Consider the following 20666-nt stretch of genomic DNA (forward strand, 5'->3'; position numbering starts at 1 on the left):
AAACTATATATTATGAATAACTTGCTTTTCTCATAAAAATATTGTTTGATTTATCCAGAAATATGAAGAACTAAGAAATACCTAGGAAACTGGACTCCCTTTTTTTTTTTTTTTAAAAGATTTTATTTATTTATTCATGAGAGACAGAGAGAGAGAGGCAGAGGGAGAAGCATGCTCCCAAGGAGCAGGGAGCCTGATGCGGGACTCGATCCCAGGACCCTGGGATCATGACCTGAGCCGAAGGCAGACGCTTAACCATCTGAGCCACCCAGGCGCCCTGGACTCCCTTTTTCCACGTTCTTCCTGCTAAGATTTTGACATGCAAAGAATAGCAGCAAAGTCCCTGGAACTAGATTTTCCTTCTTATTCTCCCTCCTGGGATTCCAACTCTTCCCTTTCCCTACCAATGCCATCATTCTGGTCACACTGAAATAAGCCATTTCTTTCCTTTATTTTTAAGTGTTGTAAATTGTCTTCATAGGGCATCTGGATTCTTCAGGTAATCTTATGTGAAATGATCTTTCTTGAGTTCAGGTTCCAGCTGATTGTCGTCGTATAGATACCAGCCCAAGGAACTTCCCCAGAAGTAATCCTGTGTAACTTGATTTACTTTCAGGCATTTTATCCAGGATTATGCTATGAGATACGATTATCAGATTTACGGCATTTTAGAAACAGTAGCAGCGTTGGACCAGCAAGTTGTTATCGACTTGCTTTCTACCCTCACTCAGTCTCTGAAGGATTCAGAGCGGAAATGGGGCCTTGGCAGAAATACTGCACAAAGGTGTGTTTGGATCATTTGATTACATTCTTTGGGCAATGATTATAAAAATCTAGATTTGTTTTCTGGAGATGGTTTATTTTCCCATTCCTAAAAATTTGGGGTGTGTTCTTTGAATTGATGAATGTTTCCATACTATGACTGACATATCCATTCACATACTGTTCTTTTCAAAGTGAGCACCTTAGAAAGCTATGTTTTTCAGCAGTTCCACTATTGCTCAAAACACATTCAGTGCTCCTCACTGGGAAGGGGACTTTAGAGCCTCAGGTATCTTGTTTTTGTATAAAATCCATGGTGGCAAATCTACCCTTTGAGGGATGTTTGATGTACTGAATCAACTATATCATGTGTATCCAGTGAGTAAGAAGAGTGGCCCAATTAGATAATATGGATTTGGGTCAAAAATAGTAGTGGGGCTTACAACCTAATTTCAGATTGTGCTGGTCTGTGTGAAATAATGCAACACCATGGAAATAGACCTGTAGTTCCTAAAGAGGTTGTTTTGGAGGAGTCAGCACTCATGGGAATTCATATGTTCCAAGTTTGTTAAAGAATCAAAGTACTTTAATCATATAGTTTGGGTGTGGGTGCACATGTGTGTAGACAGACATTCAGGTGTGTAGACAGACTTAATTTGTAAATACTTAAATGAAAAATTATGGAAAAGTTAATAAATATATCTACCTTCTTTTCTTTTTTCTTAGGGAGGCCTATAGCAAACTTTTATCTCACCTAGGACAAGTTGGACAAGATGAAATGCAAAGACTGGAGAGTGATAATACCTAATATATTTTGTGCTTTGCCCTCTCTATTCATTATAACTATCTAAAGCCACTTTGCACAGCAATGGTATAATGTTCTGTTAAAAATACCTTCTAGGATTTTTTTCCTTACATCCCTGTAAGTGTAAAGTATATAAATAAGGAAATAAAAGTTAAATAAGTGTATTATAGGATCTTTGGAAGTTGGCAAAATTGCATTCTCTTTTGAAGAGTTTTTAGTTAAACTGATTTAATTTTTTTTTTTCTAACTTGGGAGTGTCTCTGTGTATGTCTGTGAAGCAGGTCTGTACTGGGTGATCCAGGGACTTGTCACTATAATGTGACTTTTTGACCTGTGAGTGATTTGTGTTTGTTTTGTTTCTTACAAGTCATGTTTTAATATGTTTTTGGGTTGTTGTGGGTTTTTTTTGTTTGTTTTTTTGTTTTTTGTTTTTTGTTTTTCAAATTATCTGGCTATTCTATGCTGGTTTTTGTGAAAGGGCGGTTCAGAAGATAGGATGTATGTTTGTCAACTTTTGTTAGACCATGTGTGAGGCAAGTTAATAAATACCCAGCACACTTAACTCTGAGGAAGGAGTCTGAGTCTGGCTAAATGAATATACAGATAGCATGTAAAATGTTGTAAAACTCAAGCCAACAGTGGTTCCAACAGTTGCCAGATTTTTTTTTTCTCTAGTCATCCTTTTTGGAAGTTTATGAAAAGACATATCAGGAGGAGAATAAGTAAGAACTTTTAAGAAAAGACAAATAATATTCTGAAAAATCTTGAGATTACAATATAACAGAAGAGGACCGAGAAGTCAGCTGATTTATCTCCTTGCTCTTCAGTTAGAGCCTCTTATAATTTAGCATCTTATATGTTTACAGGGAACCAGTTTAGTTCCTTTAGCAGCTCTTGTGTCTCAACTCTTTAAGTAATTCATCCAGATTTTTATTTTACCAGTTGGGCTCTTGTCCTTGACTCCTTTTTGTGGTGAGCATTATTTGGTAAAAGAACTCCAGTCCTAGTGTTGGGAACCCATGTAGGTCTCAAACCCAGCTCTGCTTTGTAAACTTCAGCAAGTTACTTAACCTTCTTGTTGAGCCTCAGTTTCTCCATGGAGAAAAAAGAATAATATTCCTTTTTCTATTTCACAGTGTTCTGGTAAGAATCAGTAGAATAATGTATGTGAAAATATATTGGTGACATGTGTTCTATTTGAGGCATACAGACATGATTACTAATTATTCATGCACAAACGTAAAGAACACCTCTCAATGTTGTTCCTCTGTCTCTACTATGTCCTAGATGAATGATTCACGTTTTTTCAAATTGTGTCTTACATGACATGTTTGTTAACTTTGAAATATCTCTTTTCTTCTTGGGACTCTAGTCTTTATCATGCTTCTTCTGGTTCCTTCCTTTTCTGACTCAAGAAGTATGTTTCAACATGAAATATATTACAATCAGTGAACTCTAGTTAATAGTCCTCTCCTAACTTTTATCTGTGAATTCTAAAGAAGTATCTGTTGTTTTTATGACATACAGATAGTCTGTCCCTTCCACCCCCAGGTCAACTGTCATATGTCAACAAATAGAATGAATAAAAGCCTCTTTAAGGTTATTTAACAGACTTCATAGCAATGAGCTTCTTTTCATTATGATAGTGACTGATTAAACTTAAATCTCTTTGCAAGTTTCAGCAAATGAAGTTTGATCTGTTTAAGGTAATGCTTTTAAAGGAGTTATTTATGTGTATATATGTATATATATATTTTTTATTTTCTAAGTGGGATTGATAAAATTATCTTTGAGAGTCTCACTCCTTAGAATATGAAATGTTTAAGGCTGAGAAAAGCTGCTTCTGAATCATGCATTGGGATATATATGTGTAGACGCTAAGAATAAACAGTTTGTACTTTAAAAATCAGTAACAAAAATCTGTGACAATACTTATATATGTGTATATACATGTGTGTTTATTTATATATAAGTAAAATTTTAAAGATGCTGTTTTTTTAATTGAAGAAAAAAAATTGTTTGACTCCGTTCATTTCCAGGAAAATCTTCACGACCCATCACTTACTCCCCTAAATAACCTGTCATCTCTAGGGCCCCTGCTTCTCCCACTGTAATGTCAGCCATTCTCTTTTGCTGAAATCTCAGACTGTGTTCTCCTTTCTTCTGTTCTTTGGTCTGACATTTACGTTTTTCTTTATCTTCTCAGCCCTTCCTCAGTGATACTGCTCCTTCCTACATACTGTACTTTGAAAGCACCTTCACGTTCTTTCTTGTCCCCAGTGGTAAGATCTGGCCCTTCACTCGCTCTGTCTTCTAGTAGTGAATTGATAACAACAGTAGGTCATAATTTTATCTCTAAAATCTATCTCTAGTGCTAATTTCTCTCTTAACCCCTCTAGTTGGATCCTCCTGAAATCTCAAGGCAACATGTCGAGCTGCACTTGTTGCCTATTTTAAACTAGCTCCTGCCTTTCTTTTCTACCCAGGGAAGACACTATTTTCCCAAGTCAGTTAGCCTTGAAACTTCAGAAGCAACTTGGATTCTTACTTGTTCCCCACTTTCAGTTGATCACCAGTATGGGCTTTTTGCTTTTCTTTTCGCCATCCCGTGCATCCCAACCATCTTTTCTATTGGGTGCTTCAATCTCTCTTATCTCTGATCTCCTTTCCTGCAATTTAATCTCACACAGTTCTGACATTAGTGTTCCTAAAATATTACTTTCCTCTTGTTACTTTTCTACTCAAGGACATCCACTTCAGTCAGGAGACTTTCTGCCATCTGACTCTACCTTTTCTGTGCAAACTTAAGCAGGAGACTAGCTGCCTTCGAATATCTGAATGCCATGTTCATTCTATGCTCTAAGCCTCATTCAGTTTGCCAGCCTAAAATACCACCCTTTCTCTAGACACCTAACCTTAACACACTGAAATAGGAAGATACTTAAAATATATGTTAGATACGTGAGTATTCCAAAAAATTTCTGTAAAATATACAGATGGAATGTAAAAGAGATGATTGAAGGACAACAGGGTGATAGAAGGACTTTATTAGACATTCAGATTTGGTTATGATTTAAATTTTAATTGAACATTTAATTAGGTTTTCATGGGGGAGTAAAAAACATGGAATACGATCTCTGTACAAAAATCATCCAGTATTGAATTCATTTGCATTAGAAGAGTTTCATACTTTAAAACTTTTATATCTTTATCTAAACCTAGCATATTTTTTCTTAAGCATATTTGACTTTTACTACCTGGGCATCTATATATATAAAAAAATATGTATCTAGATTGTGTGTTCTTTACCCACTATCTTCTTCCATGCTTCATCACAAATTTTTAAAAGTACTTTCTTCTTAAAGAATTACATGTACTTTAATAGAACCTTTGACAGTTTTTATTTTTACTTCCCCTTTGTTAAGATTATCTGTTATATAAAAATTTGACAAGCTTCTGCAATTGGGAAAAGCCTCTAGGAAACCTGTCTTCCCTAAATCCTATAGACTTTATGTAAACCTTACATTTTCCAAAAACTGATCTCCTGCCTACTCCTTCTAGGGTTAAAAATACTGCCTTGTCAGTCAAGTGTATAGTATGCCAATATAAATACCATGCTTTGCTTAAAACAGTTGGTTTGGGAAGCTAGCGAAGTTAGCGTATTTTTCACATATTTAATAAGATTTGTATTTTGATTCTGTGATAATCTATATTGCTAAGGTTACCAAAGTAAGTACCTCATGATTAGAACTGAATAATATGCTTATTAAAGTTTTTGGTGTGCTAATAGTTATCCAACTTATTGCATTTGTGAATTGTGCTTTCAGAAAAATTCTGGGCGTTATTATATATTCATGTTTATCATTATGCCTATAATATATAACTTTTTAATGTATATAATTTACACTGCATCCATGATTATTCCACTTCCTTTATGACAGATTGACTGTTTGAAAACCAAAATAAAAGTGAACCATGTTACCTGGAGGAATATTTTCTATCTTATTCCTGTTTTTATACTCTGGGGTAAAACAATAGAGAGTTTTTCAGTTATTACAATAGCTGAAAGGGATACAATATACATGTGGTTAAACTGTGAGGAAAATAAATATGAAGCGAAAAAGCAGGAAAAATGTCCTAATTGTAACCTAATAGGTATTTTGTTATGAAGGATCTAAGGAATTTCATTTCACTTTACAAAGACATGTTTTCGAGATTAAGGTCTTTGCTGGCTTTTCCTCCTACACTAAGGAACATTCTGCTATTATCTATGTGGTGCTGTGTCTTCTCTTATAAAGTCAACTCTTGAAGTGCTGTTTAAGGTGTTGTTAGAAGTTTCATGATCTTCCAATGGAAATTCAAATTAGATACGGTCTATAATTTTAAAGAGTAAAAATGGAAGATGAATTACTATAGGATAGCCCACTTAAATGGAAAATATATATTTGAATAGTTTCAATGGAATTTGGTTTATATGACCAAACATAGCTTTCTAGAATGTTTATTAGCTCTTATTAATAATTTGAGGAAAATTATCTAATCATAAGCGTTCTGCATTTTATTTTTCCTTGGAGAGGAATGTTGCACTTTGGAATATATTCTCTGGCTACAGCATAAAAGAGGTTTTCAAAAACTAAAATTTTCTGAGTTCAGTTCTGTAATATTAGTGAATAACACATTATCACCAAGAAGGGGTTTGCTAATATGCCAATTTGTTTTAAATGAATACTTAGAAATCTATATAGAAAATATCAGTAATCTCAGGCTGCCTTTTCATGATCAGTCAGGCAAGCTTATTTTTAGACCATTTCCCTTTCATTCATTGGATATAGGATCTGGGATTACAAGTGTAATGGTTTTTATAAGGTAAAAACAGCTGGAAGTAAATTCATTTGTCAAGTAGAAATTTTAGTAAATCTGATACTTCTTGCTTAGGTTCTTGTTGAAAGCTATCTCAAATACTGGAGTCATTTTCTTGACTTGGTAAGGCATTTAAAATGTTTAGTTTACATGATTTATACCCTTTAAAGAGACTCTCTTTGATATCAATGATCAGTATCAATTTGCACTTTTCAGAACTGTAAAATTAAGATTTTTTTGGCTAAATCTCTGGGAGGTTTTTTATTTTTTCCCTTACCCCCGTCTCTCCTCCTGTTCTTTAATCTGAATAACCAGATTATTTATTTGGAAATTAAAATTTTTAGGTATAAAAATGTATAAAGTTAGTGAATTTTGTATTTAGGATTAAAAAGGGTTTATGTTTTTATTCACTTCTGATTCCTGAAAGTGGTTCCATGAATAAAATGACAGTTTCCTATAAGATAAAGATTGCTGAATAATTAAACTATGCTGAAGGAAAAAAAGTGTATAGTCTCCCTTTTAGTAAAGGTGACTTAGATCCTAACAAGATTCAGAAAAGGGAAAAACTCATGTTACACTTCTTGAATTTATGTTCAAATGTGGTTTTTATTTTATATATATTTTTTTGCTATAGACAAAGCAAATCCAAAAATCTCACCTATATAAGAATTCTTATGCATTATTAAAAGTTTGTAATAATAAAATATGTATTGGTGGTGGAAAAGAATCCCACAAGTGCTCAAGATTGACATAACCTTTAACAAAGTGGAAAAAACTTTTATTAGAATTACCAAGTCTAGGTTCAGATTTATGTCAGAGCACTTTATGGTGCCAAAATTAGTACCACTAATTTTTCTTGAGCTTAAATGTCATTTTTCACTAAATGAGTTTAAACGAGAGGTTTAAATTATTATTTGAAGCAAGAATTTGTACAGACTTGGGAATCTTTGGCTTTGGTAAACTCCCCTTTTCCTAATTAGCATATTTTTCACATGCTTTTCGGAATCATTTATCCCATAGTATGTGTTTCAAGTTCTATTTAGTAATTATTTAATTTCAAAAATAACCTCCCCTTTCAGTTACAAGGTTCTTAAACACAGTAAAATACCTTGTAATTTGAGTAACTTTTTTCTTAAGCAAAGTACTTAGCATTTACCTAATTTTCACAAAATTCTTCTGAATTAATATGGAAACCAATAATTATCCTCCTTAAAAATTAGTGGGAAAACAAGTACTGAAAGGTAAGCACCTAGCACAGGGTCACAGATTAACCAAGTCAAAAAATATGGGTATTCTAATTGCTCTTCTGGTGTACTTCTATTATTTGTATTACCTTGAATAAAATATGGCATTTAAAATTTTATAATGTCATAATGCTGAGTCTATACCGAGTGGGGTGGCATGTTAAATTTTTAAAAGAAAAATTACAAACCCAGGTTTAAGTAGTAATGGAATTAACTACTGAATATTTTTTTTAAAGACCATTGACGACAGTACTTGTGAAATAAATTCCTTACTAACATTGTCCTGTTTTCCTAGACAGCACTGATTTAGAAAAAGTATACAAGAAGACTCTAAAGACCCATGGAACAATTAGGGACCATTAAGTTGGTACTAAGCTACACCACAGTAAAAGTCCTATATATTGTATATTGACACACAAAGAGAAGGGTGACAGGAGTTTTCAGTAATGTATTTTAGAAAACTGTTCATTTTTTGCTAATGTTTATCTGAATATAAGACATACAAAACAAGGAAGCATTGAGCACTGAGTCTTTTCATGCCCAGTATCCAAAAGTGAAGCTTTTCTTTCCCTTCTGTTCATGATAGTTATTAACAAAGCATTGCCTTTCAGATGGTCCCGATTCTGTGATGAGGCACTTGAAGAGTCTGAAGGTTAGGGCACGTGAAATAGGGAGCTGGAAGGAAGCATGCAGCTATTCCATTGGAAGCAAAAGGGAGTGTAGGCCCATAGAATACTTCTTCTTTGCTTTCTCTACTTACATCCACTACCTACAAAAGAAGAGAAGCCTGTATGTCAAAGATTATTGTTCAATATAATTTGAGCAAAAATATATAAGTATATACATAAAAGGAGGCCTACAGTTGAATTCAGTTATGCCACCATGACCATACGTACCTTAGGCATTGGGTTTTTTCCCCCTCACAGTATGGTACCAGAAATATGTCTGAAGGTCCAGGTGCTACTATATGCATTTGTATATTTGGGTGCCTACATATATACGTAGATATATGTTTATAATTCATCTTCAGAACAGTGATGAGGTAGGTAGCTTTATCCTCCTTTAATATAAAGGTCTTGTGGCTTTAAACACCTTACACCAGATGGACCTAACTTATCCATCCAAAAACAGTGGAATACACATTATTTAAGTGTACATGGAATATTCTCCAGGATAGATCATATATTACGTCACAAACAAATCTCAATAAATTTAAGAAGACTTTCTGAAATCATATCAAGCATCTTTTCTAACCACAACAGTACCTAGAAATAAGTTACAAGGACTGGAAAACAAAAATAAAACACAAACACAGAGGCTGAACAACATGGTATTAAGCCAATGGGTCAATGAAAAAAAAGTCAAAAAAATTCATGGAGAAAAATGTAAATGAAAACATTATGGTACAAAATCTTTGGGACACAGCAAAAGCAGTTCTAACAGGGAAGTTTATAGCAATCTCAAGCAACAAAAGAAATCTCAACCTAACCTTACACCTAAAGGATCTAGAAAAAGAAAGCCCAAAGCTAGTAGAAGGAAGCAAGGAATAAAGATTAGAGTGGAAATAAACCAAAAAAAAAAAAAAAAAAAGAGCAGTAAAAGCAAGAGCTGATTAATGAAAAGATAAGCAAAACTGATAAACCTTTACCCAGACACATCAAGAAAAGACCTAAATAAATCTGGAATGAAGAAAAATAACAACAAACACCACAGATATACAAAGGATTGCAAGAAACTACTATGAAAAATATTACGCCAACAAATTGGACAACCTGGAAGAAATGGATAAATTCCTAGAGTCATACAATCTCCTAAAACTAAGGGAGAAAATATGAACTGACTGATTACCCATTCAATTTCATTACTAGTAATCAACTACCAACAAAAACCCAGGACCAGATGGCTTTATAGGTGAATTCAACAAACATTTAAACAAGAGTTAACACCTGTTCTCAAACTATTCCACAAATAAAGAAGAGGAAGGAAAATACCCAATGTATTCTGTGAGGCAAGTATTAGCCTGATACCAAAACCAAAGACATTACCAAAAAAAAAAAAAACAAAAAAAAACTACAGAACAACATATCTGATGAACATAGATGCAAAAAATGCTGAACAAAATATTAGCAAACTGAATCCACCAATACATTAAAAAATTACCATGATCAAGTGGGATTTATTCTAGGAATAAAGTGTTTCAATACTCACAAGTAAATCAATGTGATATATCACATTAAGAGGAAAGACTAAAAACCATATGATCACCTCAAGAGATGCAGAAAAAGCATTTGACAAAATGCAACATCCATTCACGATAACTCAAAATTGGGTTTAGAGAGAACATACCTCAACATGATAAACCAAATATGAAAAACCCACAACCAACATCATACTGAAAAGTGAAAAACTGAAAGCTTTCCCCTTAAGACCAGGAACAAGATGAGGATCCACTCTTGCCACTTTTCAACATAATACTGGACGTCCTAGCTGTAGCAATCAGAAAAGAAAAAGGGAAGGCCTCCAAATTAGTAAGAAGATAAACTATCATAATTTGCAGATATATATTTTCTAATTATAGAAAAGCCAAAAGACTCCACCAAAGAACAGATAAATGAATTCAGTAAAGTTGCAGTGTACAAAATTAATATACAGAAATGTGTTACATTTCTATATACTAATAATGCAGTAGCAGAAAGAGAAATTTAAAAATCCCATTGGAGAGTAGTGCAAGATGATGGCTTAGGAAGACTATGAACTCACCTCCTTCACAGACACACCAAATATAAACCTATTTGTGGAGCAATTCCTCCTGAAGGAGAAGTGAGAGCTGACTGAACAGCTTCTGCACAAAACATAGACCACATAACTGCAAGAGAGATGGAAACATATTAATGAAGATAACCCAGTCCCAACAGTGCGAATAGCAATGGGGAGGGATAGTACTAAGGAACTGTGAGCAGAGGCATCTGCACTGGGGCACAGAAAAAAAGCCACAAATTAAAAGCAACTAGCCTATAAAGGATCCAGCCCTACCACCACCAAACAGGAGAGCAGCAAGAACTCTGCACTGGAGGTGCTTGTAAGCACCACTGTTTACTTTCCCTCTCCACCTTATTAGCATGGACAGGAACAGGGTCCAGGCACCCTAGCTAGCCTGCTGACTCCGTGATCCCCTGGCCTCTACCCCACACGAGACCAAGCCATGCAAATAAGGCAGCCTCCAGCATGCCACACACCAAGACATCCCTGCTCAGCACTCACTACACCTACAGCCATCCTGCCAAGGTGACACAGGCACAAAACATTGTGGAACACTCCAGGCACATGCTTTTTTATCTCCTAATTCTTGCTATGTTTGATACCCCCAGCTCAAGAGAGTTTCAGGACTTACCTGCACAGAGCATCCCAGGAACCCCCGGTCTGTACCCTGCCTCAGCTGTAGCCACCTGACCAGGGCAAACCCTGCACCAAATGCTCTGAGACAACCTAACCCACACCAGCCAGAGCTCTAGTTGCCCTGCCAGAGCATCCCATGAACTAAGCATTCCAGGATACCCCAGCATGCACGCAGTTCAGATACAGCTCTCCTGTCAGGGCACCCACTGTATGGAGCACCCCGGGATGCCCCAGACCATGCTACACCATGACTCCAGCCACCCCACTAGGGCAGCCCCTGCACAGGGTGCTCAGGACACCCCAGCCTGCACCTCTCTCTGCCTCCACCTAACTCACTAGGTGCCTTCCATGCAGAGAACCCCAGCACACAGTTTGCACCAACTTTGGCTTTAGCTATCCTGCCAGGGCACCCTCTGCATGAGAGTTACAGGAATACCCTGGCCTATGCCCACTACAGCTCTAGCCATCCCATTAGGGAAGCCCCAGCATGAGTGCCCCAGGACCACCAAGTTCATGCCAGCCACAACTCCAACCAGCCAGTCACTGACACACACAGTCTACATAGATGACCATACACAAGACCATTCCTTCAATGTTAGAAGTAGCTGTGCTGCCTAATTCATAGGAATAAACACAAAGGCAATGGGAGGAGACAAAGGGATATGCTCCAAATAAAATAAGACAAAAGCTCAGAAAATGAACTAGATGAAATGGAGATAACCAATCTACCTGATCAAGAATTAAAAGTAATGGTCAGAAAGAAGCTCACCAGACTACAGAGGAGCAGGAAAGAACTCAGTGAAAATGTCAACAGAGAAACTATAAAAAAGCATCAGAGTTAGGAATATAATAAGTGAGTGATTTATTCATTTATTTTAGAGACAGAGCACACGAGCAGGAGCAGAGGGAGAATCTCAAGCAAACTCCCTACTGAGCATGGAACCCAACAAGGGGCTTGATCTCACAACCATGCCCTGAGCTGAAATCAAGAGTCGGATGCTCAACTGACTGAGCCACTCAGGTGCTCCAACAGCGTCTTTAAAATGACATGTTAGACCAGTTGGACATAATACAGAACATTCCATCCAAAAACAAGATTACAGAGTCCTTTCAAGTGCACATGGGACATTCTCCAGAATAGATCATAGGCTAAACCACAATGCAAGGCTCAATAATTTTAAGAATGAAATAATATGCATCTTTTCTCACCACAATGGTATGAAACTAGAAATCAATAACAAGAAACAAAAATGGAAAACACAAATACATGGAGGTTAAATAAAACACTACTACATGACCAATGGGTCAATGAAGTATTCACAGAGAAAATTTTAAAAATACTTGGAGACTAATGTAAATGAAAACACAACAGTTAAAAATCTTAGAACAGCTTTCACTGTGTCCCAAAGAGGGAAATTTATAATGATACAGGACTACCTCCAGAAACAAGAAAAATCTCAATCTAATTTATATCTAAACGAACTAGAAAAAGAGCGAACAAAACCCAATGTTAGAAGGAAGGGAATAATAATGATCAGAACAGAAATAAATGGAATAGAGACTAAAATAAATATATCAACAAAACCAAGAGCTAGTTCTTGAAAAGATAAATTTGATAGAAAATTAGACTTATCAAGAAAAAAGAGGACACAAAAAAATAGAATAAGAAATGAAAGAGAAGTAACAACTGACACCACAGAAATAAAAAGAATTATAAGAATACTATGAAAAACTGTATGCCAAAAAAGTAGACAACTTGGAAGAAATGGATAAATCCTAGAAACCTAGAATCTTCCAAAACCAAATCTGGAAGAAAGAAAATCTGTCAGACCAATTACTAGTAAGGAAACTGAATTGGTAATGGAAAAAACAAAAAAAAAAAACCAACAAACAAAAGTCCAGGACCAGACAGATTCACAAATGAATTCCACCAAACATTTAAAGAAGAGTGAATACCTATTGTCCGCAAACTATTCCAAAAAATAAAAGAGGAAAGTTCACAAATACATTCTATGGGACTAGCATTGCCCTGATATCAAAATCAGACACTATTAAAAAAAAGAAAAAAAAAACTTTTCAGCCAGTATCCCTAATGAACAAAAATACAAAAATCATCAACAAAAGATTAGCCAACTGCATTCAACAATACATTAAAAGAACCATTCACCGCAATCAACTGAGATTTATTTGGAGGATACAAGAACAGTTCAATCTTTGTAAATCAATCAACACAATATGTCACATTAACAAATGATAAGTATTGTGATCATCTCAATAGATACAGAAAAAGCATTTGACAAAATTTATATGTTTCTGATAAAAACTCTTAATATTAGTGGATTTAGAGGGAACATATCTCAGTTTAATAAGGGAAAACATGGAAACCCACAGCTAAGATCTTAGTCAATGAGGATAAACAGAGCTTTTCCTCTGAGCCGGAATAAGAAGGATGGATGTTCACTCTTGCCTCTTTTATTCAACATAATACTGAAAGGCCTAGCCACAGCAATCAGAGAGGAAAAAGAAATAAAAGGCCTACAAATTGGTAAGGAAGAAATTAAGTTGTCACCGTCTGCAGATGATATAATGCTATACATAGAAAACCCTAAAGACTCCACCTAAAAATATGAACAATATTCAAAGAATTCACTAAAGTTGCAGGATATAAAATTAATACTCAAAAATGAGTTGCATATCTGTACACTAATGAAGTGGCAGAAAGAGAAATCATTCAAGTTACAATTATACCAAAAGGAATAAAATACCTAGTAGTGAACTTAACCAAGGATTTGAAAGACCTGTATGCTGAAGACTATGCAACAGTGATGAAAGAGAATAAAGAAAACACAAGTGGAAACAAGTGGAAAGATATACTGTGTTCATGTATTGGGAGAATTAATATCATTAAAACGTCTATAAGACCAAAGCAATCTATCAATTCAGTGTATTCTCTATCAAAATACCAACAGCATTTTTGGAAGAACTAGACCAAATAATCCTAAAATGTTTAAAAAACCATAAAAGACCCTGAATAGCCAAGGAAACTTGACACTGAAGAACTAAGCAGGTGGTATCACAATGCAAGATTTCAAGATATACTACAAATCTAGTAATCAAAACAGTATGGTACTGGCACAAAAAGAGACTTATAAATCAATGGAAGAGAACAGAGAGCCCAGATATAAGCCCACACTTATATGGTCAATTAATCCACAATAAAAGATGCAAAATATATGGCTGGAAGAAGACAGTCTATTCAATAAATGGTGTTGAGACAACTGGACAGCTACATGCAAAAGAATGAAACAGGACCCCTTCTTACACCACACACAAAAATAAACACAAAATGCATTAAAGACCTACATGGGAGACATGAAACTGTAAAACATCTAGAAGAAACATAGGCAGGAATCTCTCTGTGGCCTTTGCAACATTTTTCTAGGTATGTTTCCTGAGGCAAGGGAAACAAAACCAAAACAAACAAAAACAAAAACAAAAAAACCTTTTGTACAGCAAAGTAAACCATCAACAAAGCAAAAAGGCAACCTACTGAATGAGAGAAGATATTTGTAAATGATATATCTCTTAAGGTATTAATGTCAAGAATATGTAAAGAATTTGTACCTCTCAACCCCAAAAGAACCAAACAATCTGATTAAAACAATGGTCAAAGGACCTGAACAGACCCTTTTCTTAAGAAGACCTATAGATGGCAAGCACATGAAAAGATGCTCAACACCACTAATCATCAGAGAAACACAAATCAAAACCACAATGGGGTATCACTTCACACCAATTAGAATGGCTAGTATCAAAAAGAGGAGAACTTGTGGAGAAAAGGGAACCCTCATGCACTGCTGGTGGGAATGTAAATTGGTGCAGTCACTGTGGAAAACTAGAGAGGTTCCTCAAAAAATTAAATACCATAAGATCTGTAATTCCAATCTAGGTATTTACTGAATAAATACAAAAACACTAATTTAAAAAGATATATGCACCCATGTTTATTGCAGCGTTATTTACAATAGCCAAGATACGGAAGCAACACAGTGTCTCATTGATAGATAAATGAAGAAGTGGTATATATACACAATGAAATATTACTCAGCCATAAAAAAGAAAGATAGTCCCATTTGGGACAACATGGATGAACCAAGAGAGTATTATGCTAAGTGAAATAAGTCAGAGAAACACAAATATAGTATGATTTCACTTATATGTGGAATCTAAGAAATAAAAAGCAGAAACGGACTCATAAATACTGAGAAAAAATTGGATGGTTATCAGAGGGGAGAGAGTGGGACATGAGCTAAATGGGTAAAGTGGAGTGAGAGATATAGGCTTCCAGTTTTGGAATAAATAAATCACAGGGATAAAATGTACATCATAGGGAATACAGTCAATGGTATTATAATAGCAATGTAGGGTGACAGGTAGTAGCTACATGCATGGTGACCATAGCATAATGTATAAACTTGTTGAATCACTCTCTTGTACATCTGAAACTAATTTAACTGTGAGTCAACAATACTTAAATTAAAAAAAAAAAAATTATAATTGCACCAAAAAGGATAAAATAACCTAGGAATACATTTACGAAGGTGAAAGACCTGTACTCTGTATTCATACATGAAACACTGATGAAAGAAATTGAAGATGAGACAAATGGATATAGATACATCATATTCATGGTTTGGAAGAACACTGTTAAAATGTCCATAATATCCCAGACTATCCAAAGTAACCTACAGATTCAATGCAATCCAACAATATAGACACATCAATGGAAAGGAATTGAAAGTTCAGAAACAAACCCATGCTTAACTGGTCAATTAACCTACAGCAAAGGGGACAAGATACACAAAGAGGAAGACAGTCTATATAATAAATGGTGCTGGGAAAACTGGACAGCTACGTGCAAAAGAATGAAACTGGATCGCTTTTTTGAAATTTTTAAATTCAATTAATTAATTAACACATAGTATATTATTAGTTTCAGAGGTAGAGGTCAGTGATTCATCAGTCTTATATAATACCCAGTGCTCATTACATCACATGCCCTCCTTAATGTCCATCACTCAGTTACCCATCCATTCTCCTACCCCCCTCCCTTCAGCAAACACTCAGTTTGTTTCCTATGATTAGGAGTCTCTTATGGTTTGTCTCCCTCTCTGATTTCATCTTGTTTTATTTTTTCCTCTCTTCCCCTTTGATCCTCTGTTTTGTTTCTTAAATTCCACATATGAGTGAGATCGTATGATAATTGTCTTTCTCTGATTGACTTATTTTGCTTAGCATAATACCCTCTAGTTCCATCCATGTCCTTGCAAATGGCAAGATTTCGTTTTTTTGATAGCTGAGTAGTATTCCATTGTGTATATATACCACATCTTCTTTATCCATTCATCCGTCAATGGATATCTGGGCTCTTTCCATAGCTTGGCTATTGTGGACATTGCTATTACAAACATTGGGATACAGGTGCCTCTTTGGATCACTACATTTGTATCTTTAGGATAAATACCTAGTAGTGCAATTGCTGGGTCATAGGGTAGTTCTATTTTCAACTTTTTGAGGAACCTCCATACTGTTTTTCAGAATGGCTGCACCAGCTTGCATTCCCACCAACAGTGTTAGTTCCCCTTTCTCCACATCCTTGCCAACATCTGTCATTTCCTGACTTGTTAATTTTAGCCATTCTGACTGGTGTGAGGTAGTATTTCATTGTGCTTTTGATTTGTATTTCCCTGATGCCGAGTGATGTTGAACATTTTTTCATGTGTCTATTGGTCATTTGGATGTCTTCTTTGGAGAAATGTCTGTTCAGGTCTTCTGCCCATTTCTTGACTGAATTATTTGTTCTTTGGGTGTTGACTTTAGTAAGAAAGGGTCTTGGATACTAGCCCTTTATCTGATATGTCATTTGCAAATATCTTCTCCCATTCTGTCAGTTGTCTTTTGGTTTTGTTGACTGTTTCCTTTGTTGTTCATAAGCTTTTTATCTTGAAGAAGTCCCAATAGTTCATTTTTGCCTTTGTTTCCCTTGCCTTTGGAGACACATCTAGCAAGAAGTTGCTGTGGCTGAGGTCACAGAGGTGGCTGCTTGTGTTCTCCTCTAGGATTTTGATAGGTGTCTGTCTCACATTTTGGTCTTTCATCCATTTTGAGTCTATTTTTGTGTATGGTGTAAGAAAATGGTTCAGTTTCATTCTTTTGCATATGGCTGTCCAATTTTCCCAACACCATTTGTTGAAGAGACTTTTTTCCATTGGATATTCTTCCCTGCTTTGTCAAAGATTAGTGGACCATAGAGTTGAGGGTCCATTTCTGGGCTCTCTATTCTGTTCCATTGATCTATGTGTCTGTTTTTGTGCCAGTACCATACTGTCTTGATGATTACAACTTTGTAATAGAGCTAGAAGTCAGGAATTGTGATGCCATTAGCTTTGGTTTTCTTTTTCAACATTCCTCTGATTTTTCAACATTCCTCTTTTGTGGTTCCATACAAATTTTAGGATTATTTGTTCTAGTTCTGTGAAAAAAGTTGATGGTGTTTTGATAGGAATTGCATTGAATGTGTAGATTGCTCTAGGTAGCATAGACATTTTAACAATATTTGTTCTTCCAATCCATGAGCATGGAAAGTTTTTCCATTTCTTTGTGTCTTCCTCAATTTCTTTCATGAGTGTTCTCTAGTCTTTAGAATACAGATCCTTTGCCTCTTTGGTTAGGTTTATTCCTAGATATCTTATGGTTTTTGGTGCAATTTTAAATGGGATCAATTCCTTAATTTCTCTTTATTCTGTTTGTTAAAGAAATGCAACTGATTTCTGTGCATTGATTTTATATCCTGCCACTTAGCTGAATTTCTGTATGAGTTTTAGTAATTTTGGGGTCGGGTCTTTTGGGTTCTCCACATGGAATATCATGTCATCTGCGAAGAGTGAGAGTTTGACTTCTTTGCTGATTTGGATGCCTTTTACTTCTTTTTGTTGTCTGATTTCTGAAGCTAGGACTTCTAGTACTATATTGAACAACAGTGGTGATGGTGGACATCCCTGCCATGTTCCTGACCTCAGGGAAAAAAAACTGTTTATTCCAGTTTTTCCCCATTGAGAATGATATTCACTGTGGGCTTTTTGTAGATGGCTTTTATGATACTGAGGTATGTTCCCTCTGTCCCTACACTATGAAGAGTTTTAATCCAGAAAGGATGCTGTACTTTGTCAAATGCTTTTTCTGCATCTATTGAGAGGAGCATATAGTTCTTGTCCTTTCTTTTATTAATGTAGTGTTTTACACTGATTGAAATGCAGATGTTGAACCACTCTTGCAGCCCAGGAATAAATCCCACTTGGTCGTGGTAAATAATCCTCTTAATGTACTGCTGGATTCTGTTGGCTAGTATCTTGGTGAGAATTTTGGCAACTATGTTCATCAGGTATAGTGCTCTGTAATTCTTTTTGGTGGGGTCTTTATGGTTTTGGGATCAAGGTAATGTTGGCTTCATACAAAGAGTTTGGAAATTTTCCTTCCATTTCTATTTTCTGAAACGGCTTCAGAGAATAGGTATTAATTCTTTAAATGTTTGGTAGAATTCCCCTGGAATGCCATCTGACCCTGGGCTCTTGTTTGTTGGGAGATTTTTGATACTGCTTCAGTTTCCTTGCTGGTTATGGGTCTGTTCAGGTTTTCTCTTTCTTCCTGTTTCAGTTTTGGTAGTTTATATGTCTCTAGGAATGCATCCATTTCTTCCAGATTGCCTAATTTGTTGGCATATAGTTGCTCATAGTATGTTCTTATAATTGTATTTCTTCAGTGTTGGTTGTAATCTCATCTTTCATTCATGATTTTATTTATTTGGGTTCTTTCTCTTTTCTTTTTGATAAGTCTGGCCAGGGAGTTATCAATCTTATTAATTCTTTCAAAGAACCAGCTCCTGGTTTTGTTGATCTGTTCTACTGTTCTTTTGGTTTCTATTTCATTGATTTCTGTGCTATTCTTTATTAATTCTCTTCTCCTGGGTTTAGGCTTTATTTCCTATGCTTTCTCCAGCTCCTTTAGGTGTAAGGTTAGGTTGTATATTTGAGACATTTCTTGTTTCTTGAGAAAGGCTGTATTGCTATGTACTTCCCTCTTAGGACTGCCTTTGCTGCATCCCAAAGGTTTTGAACAGTTGTGTTTTCATTTTCATTTGTTTCCATGAATTTTTTTTTAATTCTTTATTAATTTCCTTGTTGACCCATTCATTCTTTAGGAGGAGGCTCCATGTATTAGTCTCCATGTATCTGAGTTCCTTCCAAATTTCCTCTTGTGATTGAGTTCAAGTTTCAAAGCATTGTGGTCTGAAAATATGCAGGGAATGATCCCAGTCTTTTGGTACTGGTTGAGACCTGATTTGTGACCCATAAAACTGGATCGCTTTCTTACACCACACATAAAAATACACTCAAAATGCATTAAAGACCTAACTACGAGGCCTGAGATAAAAATGGTAAAAGAAAATACAGGAGTAATTTCGTGGACATCAGTCTCAGCCATATATTTATGAATAAGTGATCTCAAGCAAGGAAAACAAAAGCAAAAATAAACTATTGGAATTATATCAAAATAAAAAGCTCTTGCACAGCAAAGGAAACTATCAACAAAACAAAAAGCTAACCTACCAAATGGGAGAAGATATTTGCAAATGATATATCTGATAAAGGGTTGATATCCAAAATATATAAAGAACTGATAAAACTCGACACAGAAAGAACAATCAGATATAAAAATGGTCAGAGGACCTGAACAGATTTTTTCCCAAAGAACACAGAGGGAGTGCCAACACACACCCTGAAGAGGCTCAACATCATTAATCATTAGGGAAATACAAATCAAAACCACAATGAGACATCACCTCATACCAGTCAAAATGGCTAGTATTAAAAAAAGATCTAAGAAGTTTTGGTGAGCATGTGCAGAATCAGGAACACTCCTGCACTACTGGTAGGAATAACAATTGGTGCAGCCACTGTGGAGAACATTATAGAGGTTCCTCAAAAAATTAACAATAGAAATACCAAGTGATCCTGTAATTCCACTACTGGCTATTGACCCAAAGAATATGAAAACACTAATTTGAAAAGATATATGCACTCCTACCTTTATTGCAGCATAGTTTATAATAGCCAAAATATGGAACCATCTAGGTATCCGTCAACACAGGAATGGATAAAAATGTGATTATACACACACACACACACTGGAATATTACACAGACATAAAAATAAAAGTAAATGAGATCTTGCCATTTGGGACAACATGAGTGGACCAAGAGGGTATTATTCTAAGTGAAATAAGTCAGAGAAACACAAATACTATATGATTTCACTTATATGTGGAATCTAAAAACAAACACACACACAAATTAACAGACAAGAAAAGCAGACTTTTAAGTACAAAGAACAAAGTGGTGGTTGCCAGAGGGGGAAGTAGGCTAGTGGAAAAGGCAAAATAGATAAAGGGGATTAAGAGGCACAAACTTCCAGTTGTAAAATAAATCCTGAAGCTGAAAAGTACAGAATAGGGCATATAGTTAATAATATTATAGTAACCTT

General features: G+C 35.5%; 2 protein-coding genes across 13 annotated transcripts in view; one reads left to right on the forward strand and one right to left on the reverse strand.

Moving 5' to 3' along the window:
- Nucleotides 1-3473, forward strand: part of MMS22L (MMS22 like, DNA repair protein) — a 131516-nt gene extending 128043 nt beyond the window's left edge. For all 3 annotated transcript variants that reach the window (XM_036101480.2, XM_036101478.2, XM_078054971.1), the window contains 2 exons: nt 617-784; nt 1489-3473. In XM_036101480.2, the coding sequence (XP_035957373.2) occupies nt 617-784; nt 1489-1570 (250 nt within the window). In that variant the 3' untranslated portion in view covers nt 1571-3473. The remainder of the gene's footprint in view (nt 1-616; nt 785-1488) is intronic.
- Nucleotides 3474-5438: 1965 nt separating this feature from the next.
- KLHL32 (kelch like family member 32) overlaps nt 5439-20666 on the reverse strand; it is a 260784-nt gene continuing 245556 nt past the window's right edge. For 9 of the 10 annotated variants that reach the window (XM_078054976.1, XM_078054974.1, XM_078054977.1 and 6 more), the window contains one exon: nt 5439-8440. In XM_078054976.1, the coding sequence (XP_077911102.1) occupies nt 8279-8440 (162 nt within the window). In that variant the 3' untranslated portion in view covers nt 5439-8278. Of the gene's footprint in view, nt 8441-10431; nt 10538-20666 lie in introns of all 10 variants that reach the window. The other variant, XM_078054973.1, reaches the window with a different exon arrangement.

Source organism: Halichoerus grypus, chromosome 9, assembly GCF_964656455.1.
Source record: "Halichoerus grypus chromosome 9, mHalGry1.hap1.1, whole genome shotgun sequence".
Classification (NCBI taxonomy): domain Eukaryota; kingdom Metazoa; phylum Chordata; class Mammalia; order Carnivora; family Phocidae; genus Halichoerus; species Halichoerus grypus.